The sequence below is a fragment of the Phyllostomus hastatus genome, unplaced genomic scaffold, assembly GCF_019186645.2.
Source record: "Phyllostomus hastatus isolate PE091 unplaced genomic scaffold, TTU_PhHast_1.1 phas_contig_86, whole genome shotgun sequence".
Lineage (NCBI taxonomy): Eukaryota > Metazoa > Chordata > Mammalia > Chiroptera > Phyllostomidae > Phyllostomus > Phyllostomus hastatus.
In genome coordinates, this window is record NW_025333977.1 from 42,382,516 (window position 1) to 42,400,353 (window position 17,838).

General features: G+C 38.4%; 1 protein-coding gene across 1 annotated transcript in view; it reads right to left on the reverse strand.

Moving 5' to 3' along the window:
- The window catches only part of SLC9A9 (solute carrier family 9 member A9), a 528,656-nt gene that overhangs the window by 94,025 nt on the left and 416,793 nt on the right, over window positions 1-17,838 (reverse strand). The window contains exon 14 of the mRNA XM_045851938.1: window positions 2,679-2,758. Coding sequence (XP_045707894.1) covers window positions 2,679-2,758 — 80 coding nt within the window. The remainder of the gene's footprint in view (window positions 1-2,678; window positions 2,759-17,838) is intronic.

Here is a 17,838-nt window from a genome sequence, read left to right on the forward strand (position 1 = left end):
ATGAAAGAAGTTCTGCCTCAAGCTGCAGCACTGGCTCCTGGCTGCCAGATTCCAGCCTGCTGACCCGCCCTGTGGGTTTTGTGCTGTCCAGCCTCCACAATCACTTGAATTCCCATTCCTTGAAAAAACTCTTCTTTTGCATGTGCATATGTGCATATGCATGTATGCATGCTCTGTATATATGTGTATACACATGCATGTATTTTTATGTATATATACATGCATGCATTTACATGTATATAGCTCCTGCCAGCTCTGTTTTTGTTTCTCTAGAGAGCCCTGACTGATACAGGTGAACATGAAGGCTTATTTATTCTTATTTTTCTGTCAGTAATTCTTTATGATGTCTCATTTGCATGATGCGATTTTACTGAAATGAAACTTGAGCAGCTCCAAACTGCATAATCAATTTCTTTCTGCCTCACAACAATTTCTTTTTGTCCTGGCCAGGAAACCTGACCCTGGGGTGGGAGCATCATCCACCTACTGGCGGAGGCCAGCAGAACCTACCTGTGAAGTTCATGGGGCATATTACCTGGGTTCTGTGGGGACAATAGTAGAAACACAATGCCTGGTGGATGATATGTCTCTAAAATTACAGATATATCAAGAAGTCACAGAGTGGAAACTGGTTCATTTGCTACTCTCTGGGCATGAATTGCAAGTATAACTAGGATATTAAAACTTTGTTGTCTAAGTGAAAATATGTTTGTGTAGTGATGATAGCACTGCAATTTCTAGGATGAATGCACAGGAGGACAAGTTACCATGAGAAAGGGTATCACTGAGAGCATAAATCTGCCTTTATTTGTTGCTAATCTGTCCATTGTGATGGGGACAGATAAACCCTGCTGAAAAGTGAGGTAAGAACTTTACATCATCTGAATTTAGAGCCACTACTCTACGCCTAAAACCTGGCTGGATTCCCACTTCATTTTCTTGTTTTAAAGTTAGTTTTCCCCTTTATTCCTTTTCTTCATTCTAAAGCCTTCCTCACAGCGCTGCCAGAATTTGAACAAAGACATCTTTGATCTCATTTCCAATTTACCATTTTCTTCCTATACATCTTGTCATAACCAAGCAGCCTTTATGCGCACTCTTTAGTTAATTTTTTTTTTTTTTTACTTTGTACAGATTTGGTAATCAGACACTTTTAGCAATGGCAGGGGAAATTGTGTTTTCAGAAGAGAAATCAACCAGGAACATTAACCAGCATGACTTGGTAAGAACCAGCTTCTCCCAGGAAGCTTTGGGTAGTTAATGAGTTCCTAGCACCTCCAAAAGATAGTTAATGGCCAAGAGAAACTGCTTTTAAGGTGGTAGCAACCTACACTGTCCATTAAAGCTCACAATCGAGCGAGGCAAGATATCTGACCATAGGTAGCAGAGCTGTGGAAAAACGAAACTGCAGCCTCAAAAAACCTCCACTTTCCACTCTCCATTTTGTAACTCCTGGAATGCTCTACTTTTTTCAGAATTGCTTACTAACTCTCACCTTGTTTTACTTTTGCTTCTGCCACCTTCATGTGCCTTTTCTTTACTTCATTCTTACTTAATTTTTGTGTACACAGTCATTCCTTTAATTTGCTTTCTTTCCTTTCTACTGTGAATTTCCTGTATTTCTCTTGCCTCTTCTCCCCTTTCCATTTTTACCTCTTTTTTATTTATTCTTTGAATTTCATTTCTCAGTTCTTAATTCTTCCTCCTCTCCTACTGATCTGTTCTGGCTTTAATCATTGTTGAGAACCTCTAAAATCACCTAGTGACTGATATTTTCTCCCTGAAAGAAGAGGGATTTGTGACTATGGAAAACTAACTACAAAGACCCGACACATTCAATTTTCAGTGCAGTCCTCTCCTTTCTTCTGTGATGCTTTTGCTTGGGATTAGAGCTGGACTGCTTACTGCAGCTCACAATGGCAAAGCCCTTCTGGCCTGACTTCTCTGCTCTGACTTCTCCGCCCTGTGAGTCACAAGGCAAGGTATGTCTGAGCCACTGTGTTTACACTGATTGCTGGAATTTTAAAATTGCCCTTCACTGTGAAAAACTTACACAGGTCTGCCTGGAAAACCAATGCATGGCAAGGTGAGTCTGAGCCACTGTGTTTACACTGATTGCTAGAATTTTAAAATTGCATTTCACTGGGAATAGCTTACTGAACTCTGCCTGGAAAACCAAGTAGTGTTATTTTATAATGACCAGAAGCATTGTTCTCCTCGGCCCATTCATTCCCCCTCCCCACTCCTTCATTATTTACAGCATCCACGAAAGCACGCACATGAGTTCCTGGGAGAAGGAGCTTTGTGTTGTCTCTCAGGCCATCTGGACCAGGAATGAGATCTTGACAAAGGGACAACAGTAAAATATCAACTAATAAAATAGATTGGTCCTTCAGGACTCTAGGTTTTACATCTGACATTCAGAAATAGTAGGCAGCCATGAAAACACCACGTTCATTTGGCCCTGAGAGATTTCAGTGTAGCCTCTTATAACACCTAAATATGGACTACACAACTTTTCAATTTTTTAAATCATTGTATTTGATAAGTTTGGTGTGAATCCACTTTACCTTTCTGTGCTTCTGGAAGAACTGGAGTGCAAATCTCAGCAAGTAAGAGGTATAAGTGAATCTCTGCCCTGCTACAGGACCCGGGGGACCATTGTTCTCAAAGGATACTTATGGTCGAAGGTGTACCACATTCTGAAGAGCCATGCACTCTCCGTTTTTGTTGTGCTTTTATTCAGGTTATTTGCCTCCTGGGGAGAGACAATAGAAAAAGACATTGAATGAATAGTTAATATAAAATATTAATATGTAATATCAGCATTAATATACAATATATATTTTCACTCTAAAAATACATGTCAAAGCAAATTAAATTTAACTACATTAAAAAAGACTTTCTAGGTATAGGCGATTCCATCTAAATGGCAAAGCAGCTGTCATGCAATTAGCTCAGAGATTGTGCCATCTGGCTTAGACTCTTACGGTGCAATTCAACATTTACTTTTCTTAATAATTCCTGTTTTATTAAACAGCTAAGAAATGCCACTTTTGACATCAAATAAAAACGATATTTCTGTCAGATTGCTGTTGTGGGAATTTTGCAGTTTACTTCTGTCAGATTTGGATGGTATTTATTTATGTCTTACCAAAAGGTCAAGACTAAAGAGATAATAACAGCCTAATAATTTTTCAACTACTTTTCATTTAATTTCTTTTTGATAGGTTACTACCAAATGCTAGGGTTAGTTTTTATTTTTTTTCCTGCTTCAAAACAGATATTCTTATAGGCATCCTGTAATAGTTGAATGTGCTTGTCTCATTTAATTTTTTTTTTCCAAAAGGGTCACAGGGAGAGGGAGGAAGAAAAGGAATTAAAGACAAAAGAGAGTGCATTTGGTGGGTGTTTATGTGAGAGTAGCAGATGAAAATGTCAGAAAAAGGAAAAAAAAGGTGACTAGTTTTTGTGAACTTTAGAGACAGAGGATAATGAACATCATGGTGTGGTAACAAGGAGATTCAGTGGCATTTTTACTTCTTTTGCATATCCCATTTTACATATTAAGATAATTCCAGGCTTCGATCAGTTATAATTATCCTCATCATTAAAAACATTTATATCTTAACATGGACTTCACTGCTTTGTTTGGGACCACAGAGTCCATCCCCAAATTGTTTCATGAGTTCACAGTCCAGTAAATGATGTGAACATTGTCAAGAAATCATGACCCATGGAAGACAATGGCAACCCACCGGCTGCTCCAAAGCCAGCCCTTGGATGAACCCAATGTGATTTACTTTCATTTTATTTTATTTACTTTTTGCCAGTTCCCAGAGAGTTCCATTGCTGGTTAATGATAAATAAGGAGCTGAACACAAAGGGCCACATTCTGCTCTCTGAGACATGTGGATCGGCAGATGCTACAGTTCTGTTCCTCCAAATGAAATGTGATACAAGACAGCAAAATGTGGTTCCTTTCTAGTTAGCCATTTATCCTTTGTTTGAAGTGGTTGAAGCAGAGACTCACAATAAAATTAAGATCTGATTTCAAACCTTGTAGTTTCCCAAAGAGTGTTCCCTAGTAGCCACTATTCTACATAATAGTGATGGAAATTCTGTGCCAATCATTCAGAAAAGGATAGATAAAACTGTGTTGAACAGGTTTCTTATATACAGAACATCTTGGGGTGTTTCATTAGTAAATGAGCATTGTAAGACTTCAAAAGGGAGCTGCTTCTCAAAGTTGGGCAGGGATCCCAACCCTCACTGTGGGATATCTATAATCTTTTCATAGACATTCAGGTCCCACAGATTTGTTTTCTGATAGACTCTGAGTGCCATGCATTCTTTTTTTTTAATTTTATTTATTTACTTTTAGAGAGAGGGGAAGGGAAGGAGAAAGAGAAGGAGAGAAACATCAATGTGTGGTTGCCTCTTGTTCACCCCTTGCTGGGGACCTGGCCTGCAACCCAGGCATGTTCCCTGACTAGGAATCAAACCAGTGACCCTTTGGTTTGCAGGCCCACACTCAATCCACTGAGCCACACCAGCCAAGGGACATGCATTCTTATCTAGAGTTAGAATTTATTCATAATTCATCATTTTCTCCCAAAAAGGAAACCGAAGTATCTGGTTCAATTCCATCCTTCCCTGAACCTTTATTTATTTCTACCTCAAAAAAAGGCATCATATATTTGCAAAATCACTGCTGGTCATAGTACTTTCAACATCTTGTATCATCTCCAAGTTGTTTCTAGTCAGCATTTTCCCAGCAGACACAGCATGTTGGCGCTCAGCCAGCAGAGTTAGGTAAAACTATTTACCCTAAACTCAGCTAGTTATAAAAGCTCTGGGCCAGCAATGGAGTGTGGAGTGTGGAGTGTGGATCTCTCTCTCCACCCCCCGCCCCCCCCACCCCCACCCCCCTCCGCCAAACAAAAAGAACTTACAGAATTTTATCTATCACCAGGCACAGGTAATTTTTGATAGCTGATAATATCTAGGGATGACAGATAGTTATTGAAGAAAACTGATAGAAAGGAATGTGAGCAGATTCCTGTCTTTTGTTAGGTTGTTCATTTTTAAGTAAAGGTGGGCCATGCAGTGCTCAGGTCGGCTGGCAGCCAAGGGCCCAGAACTCAGAGCACCTAGTCTGCAGCAGCCCTGCTGGGTCATGTTTGCAGCTGTGACAGTTTCCAGCTTTTGAAAGCCCAGCCATTGAATGCTAGTCACATTAGCCAGTCATTAACTTTTTCAGTCAATATTTTTCAGTTTTCACAGCAATCCATGAAGGTAGGTCATGTTATACTTATTTTACAAGTGAGGACCTAGAAAAAATCTGAGATGTGAAGAGATGAGCCCAAAGTCACATGCAAAAGACAGAGTTGGAACCAGAAAGCAGGACTACTGGGCTACAAAGGCGGTGTTCTCTCTGCTAGTGTCTCACTCAGCCTCTGAACCCGGGAAAGCATAGGCATTGTGCAGTCTGCTACTTGCGCTGCAGTGTTATTGTCTGTAAAATGGGTGGAAAAAACTGAACTGGCTGTCTCTAAGGTCCTAATTGTATGAAAATACTATATTTTATTAATGAAAAGAATAACAATAAAGGCTAACACTTGTTGAACATACCATGTGCCAGACACTATTCTAAAGGCTTTTCATACAGTAACTCTTAATTCTTATAACAATTTAATGAAGTACGTTCTATTGTTATTCTTACTTTATAGATGAAGAAAATGAGGCAACTGAGGGCACAGAGCAGTTGGGGCCCTCATCTAGGTGGGGCCTCCGGGTATAAGTGGGGAGCAAACTGGGACAAAGAGGCATTTGAATAAGGAGCTAAGTTCAGGACCTTGGAGTGCTCATGAAAGCTGAGATAGAGCAGCTTCATATACCCGAAAACTTCATGAAAATGCACGGTTCCCCTCTGTGTCAGGAATGTCCTAGATTCCTAGATACTAGTTTCATGGTTTCTCAGGTATTAGAAACCCTCCCTGCCTCTTTTCCCTTTTCCATCTCTATTCCATTCCATTCCATTCCCTTCCCTTCCATTCCCTTCCATTCCATTCCATTCCATTCCATTCCATTCCATTCTTTTCATTTTATTTTATTTTCTAAGTTGAGTTTGACATAACTCAGAAGCACTCCTGAAAGGGCTTAAACTCTATTTCTGGCAAAACTTCCAGGGTAGGTTTTTGTCAGTTGATGAGAAAAACATATATTAGCTAACATTCTGGAAAAATGTTAACAAATATAATCTACTTTTCAAATGTTATCTTACTTGGGAGACTGGAGATGCTATTCACTTTACTACTTTGTGGAGAAATAAACTGGGTCCCAATTAGAATACAACACCCAGCATGTTTTCCTAGGTGAGGGAGATACCACTGATGATTCAGCCTTCACTTTCCTGCTGATCCTAGAAAAAAATTTTGAGTGAATATCTTAAATATCTGTTGGCTCAGTTCTGGATCCATTCATTTATATCTCTGAAGTTATTGATGACTTAATAACTTGGTTATGAAAGGCCATCAATAAATGAGTAGAAATAAATGAGTTAGTCTAGTGTGTGCTCTGCTTGTGCACTGGGGGTTGAAGATAAATGTGCCAAGGGAAGGCCAGCCTTTGCAGTCACCCTGGAACAGGGATCTGATGAGGCAGCACAAAGGGCAAGCCACTGGGAAGGCATGGGTGGGCAGAGGGCAGCAGGTAGCATCAATTTACCTGGCTTATTCTGAAGCAGAGATCAGCTCACACCCCAAGGACAATGGATGTGAGCAGTCATCAGAAGTAGAATCTGAAACTTGGTGGTATTTTCTTTATCACTAGAAAGGTTTCCTCTTTTTTGAGTTCCTTTATCCAAAGGAAAAGTAGCATGCATGTTGAAACAAACATGGGATCCAGAAACTGAAGACCAAGATTTGAGTTCTGACTCTCTATGTTTACTGTTTAATAAGAAAACACCAACTCTTAGCCTTGTGTTTCACAGCTGTAAATGGGAACTAGAGATTCAAAAGCACTAAATCCCAATATTTATTTGCCCTTGATACCTCTAGAAGACAGAGTGTTTGATATATGTGAAATTCTGTTTCCTCTGCTTCTGGGAAAATTTTAAAAGTGCCTGGGGCATTTGATACCTTTCTTTTTTCTCCTTAAACAAGGGAAGAGACCAAAGGTTTGGAAGTGACTGAATACAGGAGGGACTAAGTAGTTGTCTTTTAAGTGACCTCCTCACCCTTAGCAACACCTCAGAGTGGGAGCAACAGAAAATGATAATGGTATTCTCTGTTTTAGGCTTATATGGACTCCTGAGAGAAAGAAAACAAAAGGCTCCAGCCAGAAATCTGTGAAAACAAGACATTGTTGTATTAACCTCAATGAAAAACAACTAAGCAAATGTAAATATATTCCTCTATCAATATTCGAATGTGAGGCCTTTCCTAAATGAACTGGATGAACTCTGCTCTGGGATAATCATATGGGATCACTCCTCATTTCAGGAGGATTCAATGGTTTAAGAGAGAGAAGGGATTTTCCTTTGTACTTCTCAAGATTTTACATTCAATATTAATGTCAATGTGAGTTGTATGGAATCATAACAAAGACAAATAATTATCATAACAAATCTGTGGAGCTTCTTATGGGCATCAAAGTGTTTTTCAAGTAGTGCCTGTGAGTGGGATTTGATGGCAATATTTTGTCCTTCAAACTTCCCCCAGTTTAAAATTATTTATGAAATAATTTTCAAGCTGATTGTCTTGATTTTGTAATTACCAAGGGGAAGAACAGATTCTATTTCCCTACAGAAAAATATTACTGGCTTCTGAAGAGGTAGCATAATATAATTGAGGGCCAACAGGATTTTTTTTTCAAATTTACATTTTGAAAGGTAAATCATTAATTCTTGGCCTCCACATAGAAAGTATTCTGTACAAATATTTTCCTTCCCCATGCGATGCTAAACTCATAAGTATTCCCAAGAAAATCTAATCAGAAAATGCATGCTCAGGGAGACAACTACTTACGGACAGGTGAAACTGTCACCATGACATACAGACATCACAGACATACCACCAGATGGGTTAAACTCATGGTTTAACTAAAAGAAAGGGCCTGGTTCAAATAACTTTGTCCAAATAGAAGATCCAAGTTCAGCCAGGGGAAAAGTATTTGGTTCAGATGAATATAATACTGACGTAGTTTTAAAGTGTATATCTATATGTTCTTTGGAAATTTTTCCTTTAAAAGATGGAGACTTCTCCTTCCCATTGTGTGTGGACTGTACTAAGTGACTCATCTTTAGTCAATAGAATGGGACAGAAATGATGCTGTGTTCTATCCAAGACTTGGTCATAAAAAGGCATTGTGGCTTTCTCCTTGCCATCTCTCTTGGACCACATGAGGGAAGTCAGCTGCCATGTTTTGAGGACACTCCTGTAGCTCTATGGTGAGGAACCGAGTTGCCTTGCCAATAGCCAGCAAAAGAGCTGAGGCCTCCTGCCAACATGGAGTGGAGCCTCCTGCCCTGGTCAAGCCTTCATAGGGCTGCAGCTCTAGTTGACATCCTGATTGCAACCTCATGAAAGACACTGCGTCAGAAACATGCTAAGTTGTTTTCAGATTCCTGACCCATAGAAACTGTGAGATAATAAATGTTTGTTGTTTGAAGCCAGTAAAGTTTTGGATAAATTTTATGTAGTGAGAGGGAGCTAATATAATGATAAATTGGAATCATAAGTTCTAGATATAAAAAGCATTGGAGTGGAGTTGGGAAGAGATACTAAATAAGATAAATAAGAGTTATGAGGAGGCATAACTCTTTGTAGTTTACAAAGTACATTCATGAAGGTAATGTATATACAGAGAAGTTAAATAACTTGCTCAAGGACACATAGTGAAAAGAGGTTGAATGTGAACTCAGACAATCTGGTTCCAGAACTTCTACTCTTAACTGGTATTCATCCATCCACCCATCCATCCACCCATCCATCCATCCACCCATCCACTGATACAAACATACAACACATCCATACCAAGCATTAATCTAGATACAAGGAGGATGCAGCAGTTACCAATTCCAAGTTTTTATCCTCAAAGAGCTTACACTGTAATCGATACAATGATAATACAAAGGTAAACAACTACCTACCATAAGTTCAGAGAATAACAACAGCAGGTAAGGGGATGGGAGAACAATGAAGGAGAAGTTATGGGCAGGTCAGGGCAGGACACTCTGAGAAAGTGGCATCTGATCAGAAGCCTGAATGGTGTGTAGAAGAGAGCCATGTGGGATCTAGGGAAAAAATGGTCCAGGAAGGTGGTTCTGCAAAGCATGAAGGCCCTGGAGTCACAATGTGACAGTGTGCCTCTCAGGCAGCAGAAAAGCCAGTGTGGCTGGAGCAGAGAGAGCAAAGTGGAAATGGATGGAGGCAAAGTAGGAGAGACAGAGAGGGGCCATAGCGATGGCCTGGGTGATGGGCTTGGTTTTATTCTACATGTGATGGAAGCTTTCGAACTTGGAAGTAATAAAACAACCATTTTTTAAAAACTAGTTTTTTTCCTATTTCCACTATTTCTGCCTATTGTTACAATGAGCTTAATTTTCATATTTTCTCACATAATTTTATTTTGTTTTTAATTATTTATTTTTTTATCCTCACCTGGGGACATTTCTTCATTGTTTTCAGAGACAGAGGAAGGGAGAGAGAGAAATTTCAGTGCCAGGGAGAAGCATTGATTTGCTGTCTTCTGGACCAAGGATAAAACCTGCAACACAGGCACATGTCCCAACTAGGAATCGAACCTACAACCCTTTGGTTGCAGAATGATGCTCCAACTAACTCAGCTGCACAGTCCAGAGCCATAACTTTATTTTATTTTTTACCACTAAGCTTGTTCCTCTATGGGCTCTCTTAATGCTAACTTCCAAATTTTATTTTCAGTTGTCATTTATGCTCCTGTGTCACCTGGGTGGAACAGTTCTGGTCACTGCAGCTCAGAAAAGTCAGAGCAGAGCTGAGAGAGGTTCAGAGAAGGGCCACTTCAATAACTAAGCCAGGGATAATGAAAGGACTGGGACTTCTCCAGTAGAGACCTCAGTAAGAAGGGACATAGCAAAGGGTCTGTAAAAAAAAGGCAGGGTGTGAGCAAGGTGAATGAAGATTTGTTTACTAATTCCCAGAAAATCTTCACCTGGAGTACCCTTAGAACTTGAAAGAGCTCATGTGGGAAAGAATAAAAGCATTTGTTCTCTGCACAATTGATACTTATTACTCATAGTCATCTAGAGTTCCAAGGACTGGAAATATAAGTACATTCACAAGGGGAAGAAATTAATAAACTGGTGGTAGGGTCTCCTGGTTATTAAATAAAATTTCATTTTGCCTTGTGAATATTTCAAATATTCCTAATAAACTTGTAGAAAACAGAATAAAGGTTCTCACATATGCATCCCCCATACTGAACAACTATTCACATTTTTCCATACTTGCTCCTGTGCTGTTGGAGTTGGCCTCATAGAATGTAAATTCCATGCTACGCCCCTACAAATATTTCAAAACTGAATATATACTAGGCTCTAAAACTGATCTCACCCAGATGTGGGTTTTTTATATTATTGTAACTAATAGTATTTTGAGAAAAATATAATGAATACTTCAGAGCAAACATCTTGGGTTCTCCTTAGGACAACATTAAATTTATTTTGGCTATACTTAACTTATGACTTATACAGCCAAATTTTTACTATTTAGGATGAAATTCCATACATTGATTTTTATCTTACCTGCAGATTCTACAGTTACAAACTCTAGAAAGCAGAAATAATAATGAGGAAGAATAAGTAGAGGAGGATACTTATAAGTAGAGGAGGAGAATAAGCAGAGGAAAGGTACACTTTAGTGGGCACCTTTCATACATCAGGTGCAATATGTAAGATCACACTTAATCTTAACCTTGACCAATTAGGATATCTATTACGACCCCTATTTTATAAATGATGAAATTAAAGTTCAAAGAATTAAAGTCAATTTCTCAAGATAACAACAGCAGCAAAAATTTCCAGCCACTTCAGCAACACCCAAACTCCAGTCTCTAGTTCCCCAACCCAGTGAGCCTGCTGCTCTCTGCTTGGACTGTCTACCTCCTCTCACTAAAGTTGGGAAAGGGCCTCCAGGCAAGAAGGTCCAGAAGAGAATAGGCTCACCTCACTTGTTTTCTTTCTCTCCAGGACCATAATTCTTCATTGTCTGTTATCCAGTACATGAATTACTTTAAGTTTGTTTGTGTTTTTCAATCTGAAGTGGGTTGCATGTAGGCAGCATGTGTGTGGGTCTTGTCTTCATTCAGCTACCTGTGTCTTTTGATTTGAGCACTTAATCCACTTACATTTAAAGTGATTATTGATAAGTATGTAGTTATTGTCATTGTATTATTCATATTTTTTATTTTGTCTTCTTATTAAAGTTGTCCCCGTAATATTTCTTATAGTGTTGGTTTGGTGGTATTGATGTATTTGTGATACCAGTTATTTTACCATGGGAAGCCATTATATATTTTGAAAATAGTTTTGTAGGGGAAACTATTGTTTTATTTTCAGATAAATACACCGTGCTATACACAGTTGATCCTTCAACAATATTGCTTGAACTGTGTAGGTCCATTTACACACAGATTGTTTATTTTTATTTTACATAATATTTTAAACTATAGTTGACATGCAATATTATAGTCATTTCATGTGTATGACATTCTCATTAGACATTTACATACCTAGAAAGTTATTACTTCAATAAGTTTAGTACCCATCTGACACTATACATAGTTATTATAATATTATTGACCAAATTCCCTAAGCTGTACTTTACATTTCTGTGACTACTTTTATAATGGTCAATATACACATCTTAATCCCTTCCTTTTTTATCTAGATCTCCATCTTCCTCCCATCTGGCAATCATCAAATTGTTCTCTGTATTTATGAGTTTTTTCCTGTTTGTTTGTTCATTACTTTATTTTTTATAGTCCACATATAAGTGAAATCATATGCTATTTGTCATTCTCTTTCTGACCTATTCCACTTAGCATAATGCATTCTGGGTCCACCCATGCTGTCACAAATGGCAAATTTTATTCTTTTTTTATGGTTGAGTAATATTTCATTGTATATATGTACCACCTTTCTTTATCCATTCATTTACCAAATAGACACTTAGGTTGCTTCCATATCTTGGATATTGTAAATAATAGTGCAGTGAACATAGGGATATACTTGTCTTTCCAAAGTGTTTTGGGTTTCTTTGAATAAATACCAAGAACTAGAATTGCTGGGTCCTTCTTTGTCTCCTGTCATAGCATTGGTTTCAAAGTCTATTTTGTCTGGTATAAGTTTTGCTACCCCAGATTTTTTTCATTTCCATGTGCACAAAATATCTTTTTCCATCTCTTTACTTTCAGTCTCTGTGTGTCTTTAAATCTGAAGTAGGTCTCTTGTAGACAGCATAGATACAGGTCTTGTTTTATCTATTCAGCCACCTTATATCTTTTGATTGAGCATTTAATCCATCTACAAAAATAACTACATTTAAAGTAATTATTGAAAGTTATTGCCATTTTATTATAGTTTTTATACTTTTTTCTTCTTAAAGAATCCCTTTAACATTTCTTATAATAATAATGGTTTGGTGCTGATAAACTCTTTTAGCTTTTTCTTGTCTGAAAAGCTCTTTATTTCTCCTTTGATTTTAAATTATGGCCTTGCTGGGCTGAGTAATCTTGGTTGCAGGTCCTTGCTTTTCATCATTTTGAATATTTCATGCCAATCCCTTCTGGCCTGCAAAGTTTTTGCTGAGAAATCATCTGACAGTCTTATGGGAACCTCCATGTAGGTAACTAACTGCTTTTCTCTTGCTGCTTTTAAGATTCTCCCTTTATCTTAACCTTTAGTATTTTAATTATGATGTGTGTTGGTATGAGTGTCTTTGAGTTCATCTTGTTTAAGATTCTCTGAACTTCCTAGGCTTGTATATCTATTTCCTTTACCAGGTTAGGAAAGTTTTCTGTCATAATTTCAAATAGTTTTTCAATTCCTTTCTCTCTCTTTTTCTTCTTCTGTTACCCTTGTGATGTGAATATTGGTATACTTAATGTTATCCCATAGGCTCCTTAAAGTATCCTCATTTGAGGGGGGGATTGTTTGTTTTGCTGTTCTGATTGGGTGTTTTCTGTTACTTTGTTTTCCAAATTGCTGATTTGATCCTCTGCTTTCTCTATTGTTGATTCCCTCTAGTGTATTATTCATTTCTGACTGGTTCTTTTTTATGTTTTCCATCTTCATTGTTATGTTTTTTATCTCTTTTTAAAGTTCTCATTGAATTCATTTACTTTTCCCTTAAGTTCACTGAGCATCCTTTTAACCAGTGCCTTGAACTTTGCATCTAGTAGATTGCCTGTCTCCATTTTGTTTAGTTCTTTTTCTAGAGTTTTGTTCTATTCTTTTATTTGGGACATCTTTCTACATCTCCTCATTTTGGATGCCTCCTTGTGTTTGTTTCTATGTATTATGTGTATCTGCTATGTCTCTTATTCTTGGTAGAATACCCTTATATAGTATGTGTCCTGTGGGGCCCAGTGGTACATTCTCCCTTGTCACCTGAGTCAGGTATTCCAGGTGTATTACTTGTGTAGGCTGTGTGAACCCTCCTGTGTAGTTAAGCCTTGAATGCTGTTGCCACATCAGTGGGTGGGATTGACCCTCAGCCTGATTACTATGAGAATTGGCCATGACCACAGCATATGAGCTGCTGTGGGCCTTGGGGGACTGACCCCATGGGTCCGGATTTACTTTAGCATCATTCTATTGTCTGCTGAGTCTACCCTTTGGGTGTCTTGTTTTTAGAGGTGGTTGAATGGTGCTCTGGTGTGGTATAAAGATAGCCACCAGGTATGTAAATTCTGGGGACTCTTGGGAGGGGTTCTGGTGCAGGCTGAGGTCAGCTACTGCCTGTGCCTAGCCTGGGGCCACTTGATATAAGTTACGAAGTGGTATGCAGAATGTTGCTACTTGTGCTGGGCTTGGAGATGCCTGGTAGAAACTAAGGTGTAATCCGAAGTTGGCTGAACTAGTGCTGGGATTGAAGCCACCTAGCAAGAAGTACTGGGCATGCTGAGGCCAGATGATGCTTATTTGGTGTTTGTAAACCTTTGAGAGATTTTAGAAATGCTATAGTATGAGCCAAGACAGGCCCTTCATATGGAAAAGCATGGTGGAAACAGCTTGAGTGGGCCAAAAAGCTGAGTAGAGTGAGGTCTCAGGGAATCACCAGGGTGGGCAGAACAGTGTGAGTCAGATTGATGGAATCTCATATATCGCCTTGCTGCCAGCTTTTTGGGCAGTGAGCTCAGCAAAGGAAAAATTGCTTCTGTCAACATTTCTGTCTGGGAGACAGCTGTCCCTTTAGACTTGGCCCCAAAGCCAGTCAATTCAGTTCCTCCCTATATGTCCCTAGTGCTTTTGAGCTGCTACCTCAGTACTGGAGCTCAGAGCAAGTGAGTCTTAGTGAATCTATGCATAGTCTCTTAGGAGGAACTGCCTGGGACTCCAGAAGCCTCTGTCTTATGCAGCCACAATCCTGGATGATTTTTATAGCCAGAAGTTATGGGGACTTCTCCTCCCAGCACTGGAGCCCTAGGCTGGAAAGCCTGATGTGGGGCTTGAACTCCTTGCTCTGCAGAGGGGACCCCTGCAGCTGAGATATCCCTATTAATTTTCATCAGCCACACATGGGTGTGGGATCAGCCTGTTCTCATCTCCACCTCTCCTATCAGTCTTCACCTGCCTTCTTCTTTATATCCTTAGTCACAGGACTTTTGTTCAGCTAGATTTCTGGTCCTTATCTGTGATGGTTGTTCTGTAGTTTAGTTATAATTTTGATGTCGTCATGGGAGGAGGCAAGAACAGTATTTACCTGTTCTACTATCTTTACTGAAAGTCCTATGCAGATGTTTTCAGTAAATATTACAAACATATTTTCTCATTGTTATGGTATCCTTAATAATATTTTCTTCTCTCTAGTTTAATTTATTTTAAGAATACAGTATATAATCCACATTACATACAAAATACATGTTAATTGATTGTTTATGTTATGAGTTAAGGCTTCTGATGAACAGTGTATTAGTACAGTTGGTCCTTGAAAAATGTGGGGGTTTAGGGACACTGAACCCCTATGTAGTAAAAAATCCATGTATAACATTTGACTCCCCCAAAAGTTAACTACTAAGTTTAACTGCTTATAAATTAGTTCATCATTTTATCTTTTTATATACAATATGCAATTTGTAACATGGGATACTGGAAGTAGGGTAATTTTTTATATACTTTTAAGGGGGAAATATGTAACTATGTACAAAATTACATTTGAAATATGAGGATGATAATAGTCTGCATGCAGGATTACCTTGGAAAGTGAGGAATTAATGTATTTAAGGTGCTTAGAACAGTGTTAACAACAATATTGGTATCTAACACATATTAGGATGATTGGGAAAAATGGCAAAAGGGAAAAAGAGGAGTAATATTAGCAGCCCTTCTTGGGTAGCAGGAATTTTCATTGAAAGATTAAAAGCAGGTATGATGCTCTAGTGAGTCACCTTCTCTGTAATGCTGTGCTCCCAAAGACACAGAATCATTTCAGAACCAATTACCAGGAAAACTTCCTGTGGGGCAAGGGGGACGGTCCTGAGGTTTGTGTGTGTGTGTGTGTGTGTGTGTGTTTTAATTTAAGAGACAGAATTTATAACTGCAATTTTTCAAAGTAGCATATTTATGTAGAGTGTGTATTAAAATTTAATAGCCAAGTATGGAACATGGTTTCTAAAGCTTCTGGGCCAGATACAAGTAAGAGTGCAATACCATTCACACTCTAAAGGTGTTACAAGGCAAAAAGAAAAATTGTGATGTTGCTAGTTAGTCACAGCTACAAGTTCATATTTCCTTAAGACTTTTTTAAAAAAAACTTTCCATAAATAAAGAAAATTTTTCTTGAAAAATATGTTTATTATTGATTTTGAGAGTGCACGATCAATAATTGCCATAGCTATCTCTGAAACTTTTAGCTTTTGATAAGTAAAAATAATGCCTTTTTTAAATAGAGGTTGACCAGGATGAGGATTATCCTGTTAATGCAAGCCCAGTTTAATAAATGCCAACCAAGTGGAAGCACACAGCCCTCCTAAGAATTAGGGTTTATGCCCTGTCATCAGACTGAGCAATGGATGCTGATTGCAAACAATGAACTGTCAGGCAAAATGAGGGCAGAGAGGTTACTGACACATGGTTTGGAAAGTACCAAAACAAACTAACAAAAACTGTCCGGGGGAGTGGCTGCTGCGTGGGTGCTGTGGTTTGTTCCTACAGCCAGGACCCACCGTTTCCTCTGTCTTGACACTGAACACAAGAATTATTCCAAGGTGTGGAGAAAACCTCTTTTTGAAAGGTAGCTACCTGGTAGCCAAACATTATCATCATTCAGAGCACTTTCAGGATGCTTCTTAAAATAAAAGTTATTTTTAAGCAGCAGCAGCTCAGTAGTAACCATGCAAATTATAATGTTAGTTAACATTTAGATAGCTCTTTATCAGTCCTCTACAGCAAGCTCCAAATGAGAAACTTCTTTTAAAACACTGTGGCCTGTGAAGTTTTGTATCACCTGAGGAGAGAGTATAGTTTGCCCTCTAATGATAATAATTCAGTATATTACTGATTCTTAATCCCCCCCACTTTGGTTATCAGAAAGCGATAGCAAATCTATAGGAAGTTATGATCTTACTATTTATGATTCCTTTTTTTCTCCTTTGATTTTGGCTTTTTGCTCCTATTAAATTTTTTACTGAATTTTAAAATTCTTTAAAAATATTTTACTCTTATTTTGTTATATGTGGTGGTGTAAGCTGCCTCAAAACTAATTTAATTGTTAGGTAGCTTTTATAGATAAAATTTCACTTAATTGTCAAAAACCTGGAGAAGTAGACATTATTACTATTCACCTTCTACACTACAAAGGAATGAGACTCAAAGATGTAAAAAACTTGCCTCAGAGCCAAATACCGCGTAGTTTTGACTGCACTGTGTTGTACCAACTCATTCACTAACGACAACAAAAAAGTTTTCTACTGGTTTGAGTGTGTTCAGGTAAGAGTTATTACTGAATTAACATTAGTGTGAATGAGCTAAAATAAAATGCATTTAAATTGAAAAAGAAAGGAGTTAGGCTAGTAGGTAATATCAATAATTATATGTGATTATAAAATATAAGGCAGTTAGAGAAAGATAAAGAACCTTCTTACTCTATCTCTTTTCTTTTAGAGAAAAATACATGAGAAGGGTAAAATTTAGATGAAAGCTTTACTTGAAAGTAGAAGAATGGGTTAGTTGACCTATATAAGATGAAAATGCTTTGTGAAAATGAGCTACCACCAGCCCTTAGTACCCGCTCATGACAGCCACCAGTGTAAGGAGATGGCTCTGATCTCCTTCTGGGGTCGCCAAGCTGGCCCTAATCCCAGTGCGCCAGCACCCCACTGTGCCCAGGCCTGCAGTCAGCTGTGTTTCCTGGGCAAAAAAGTTTCTGAATATATTACCGGCTTAGCTTTGGAGCACATGTGACAAAATATTAAAGAATATATGAGCCAGGATCATTAACGTAATTTTCCAGCCCATTCTGTAGAGCACAGGGTCCTTCTTTTGGTCTATGTGAGCCCGGGAAGCAGCAGCACTAACTGGCTATACCACATTGATGGTACTGCAGGGAAAAATCATACATAAAAGAGATGGAT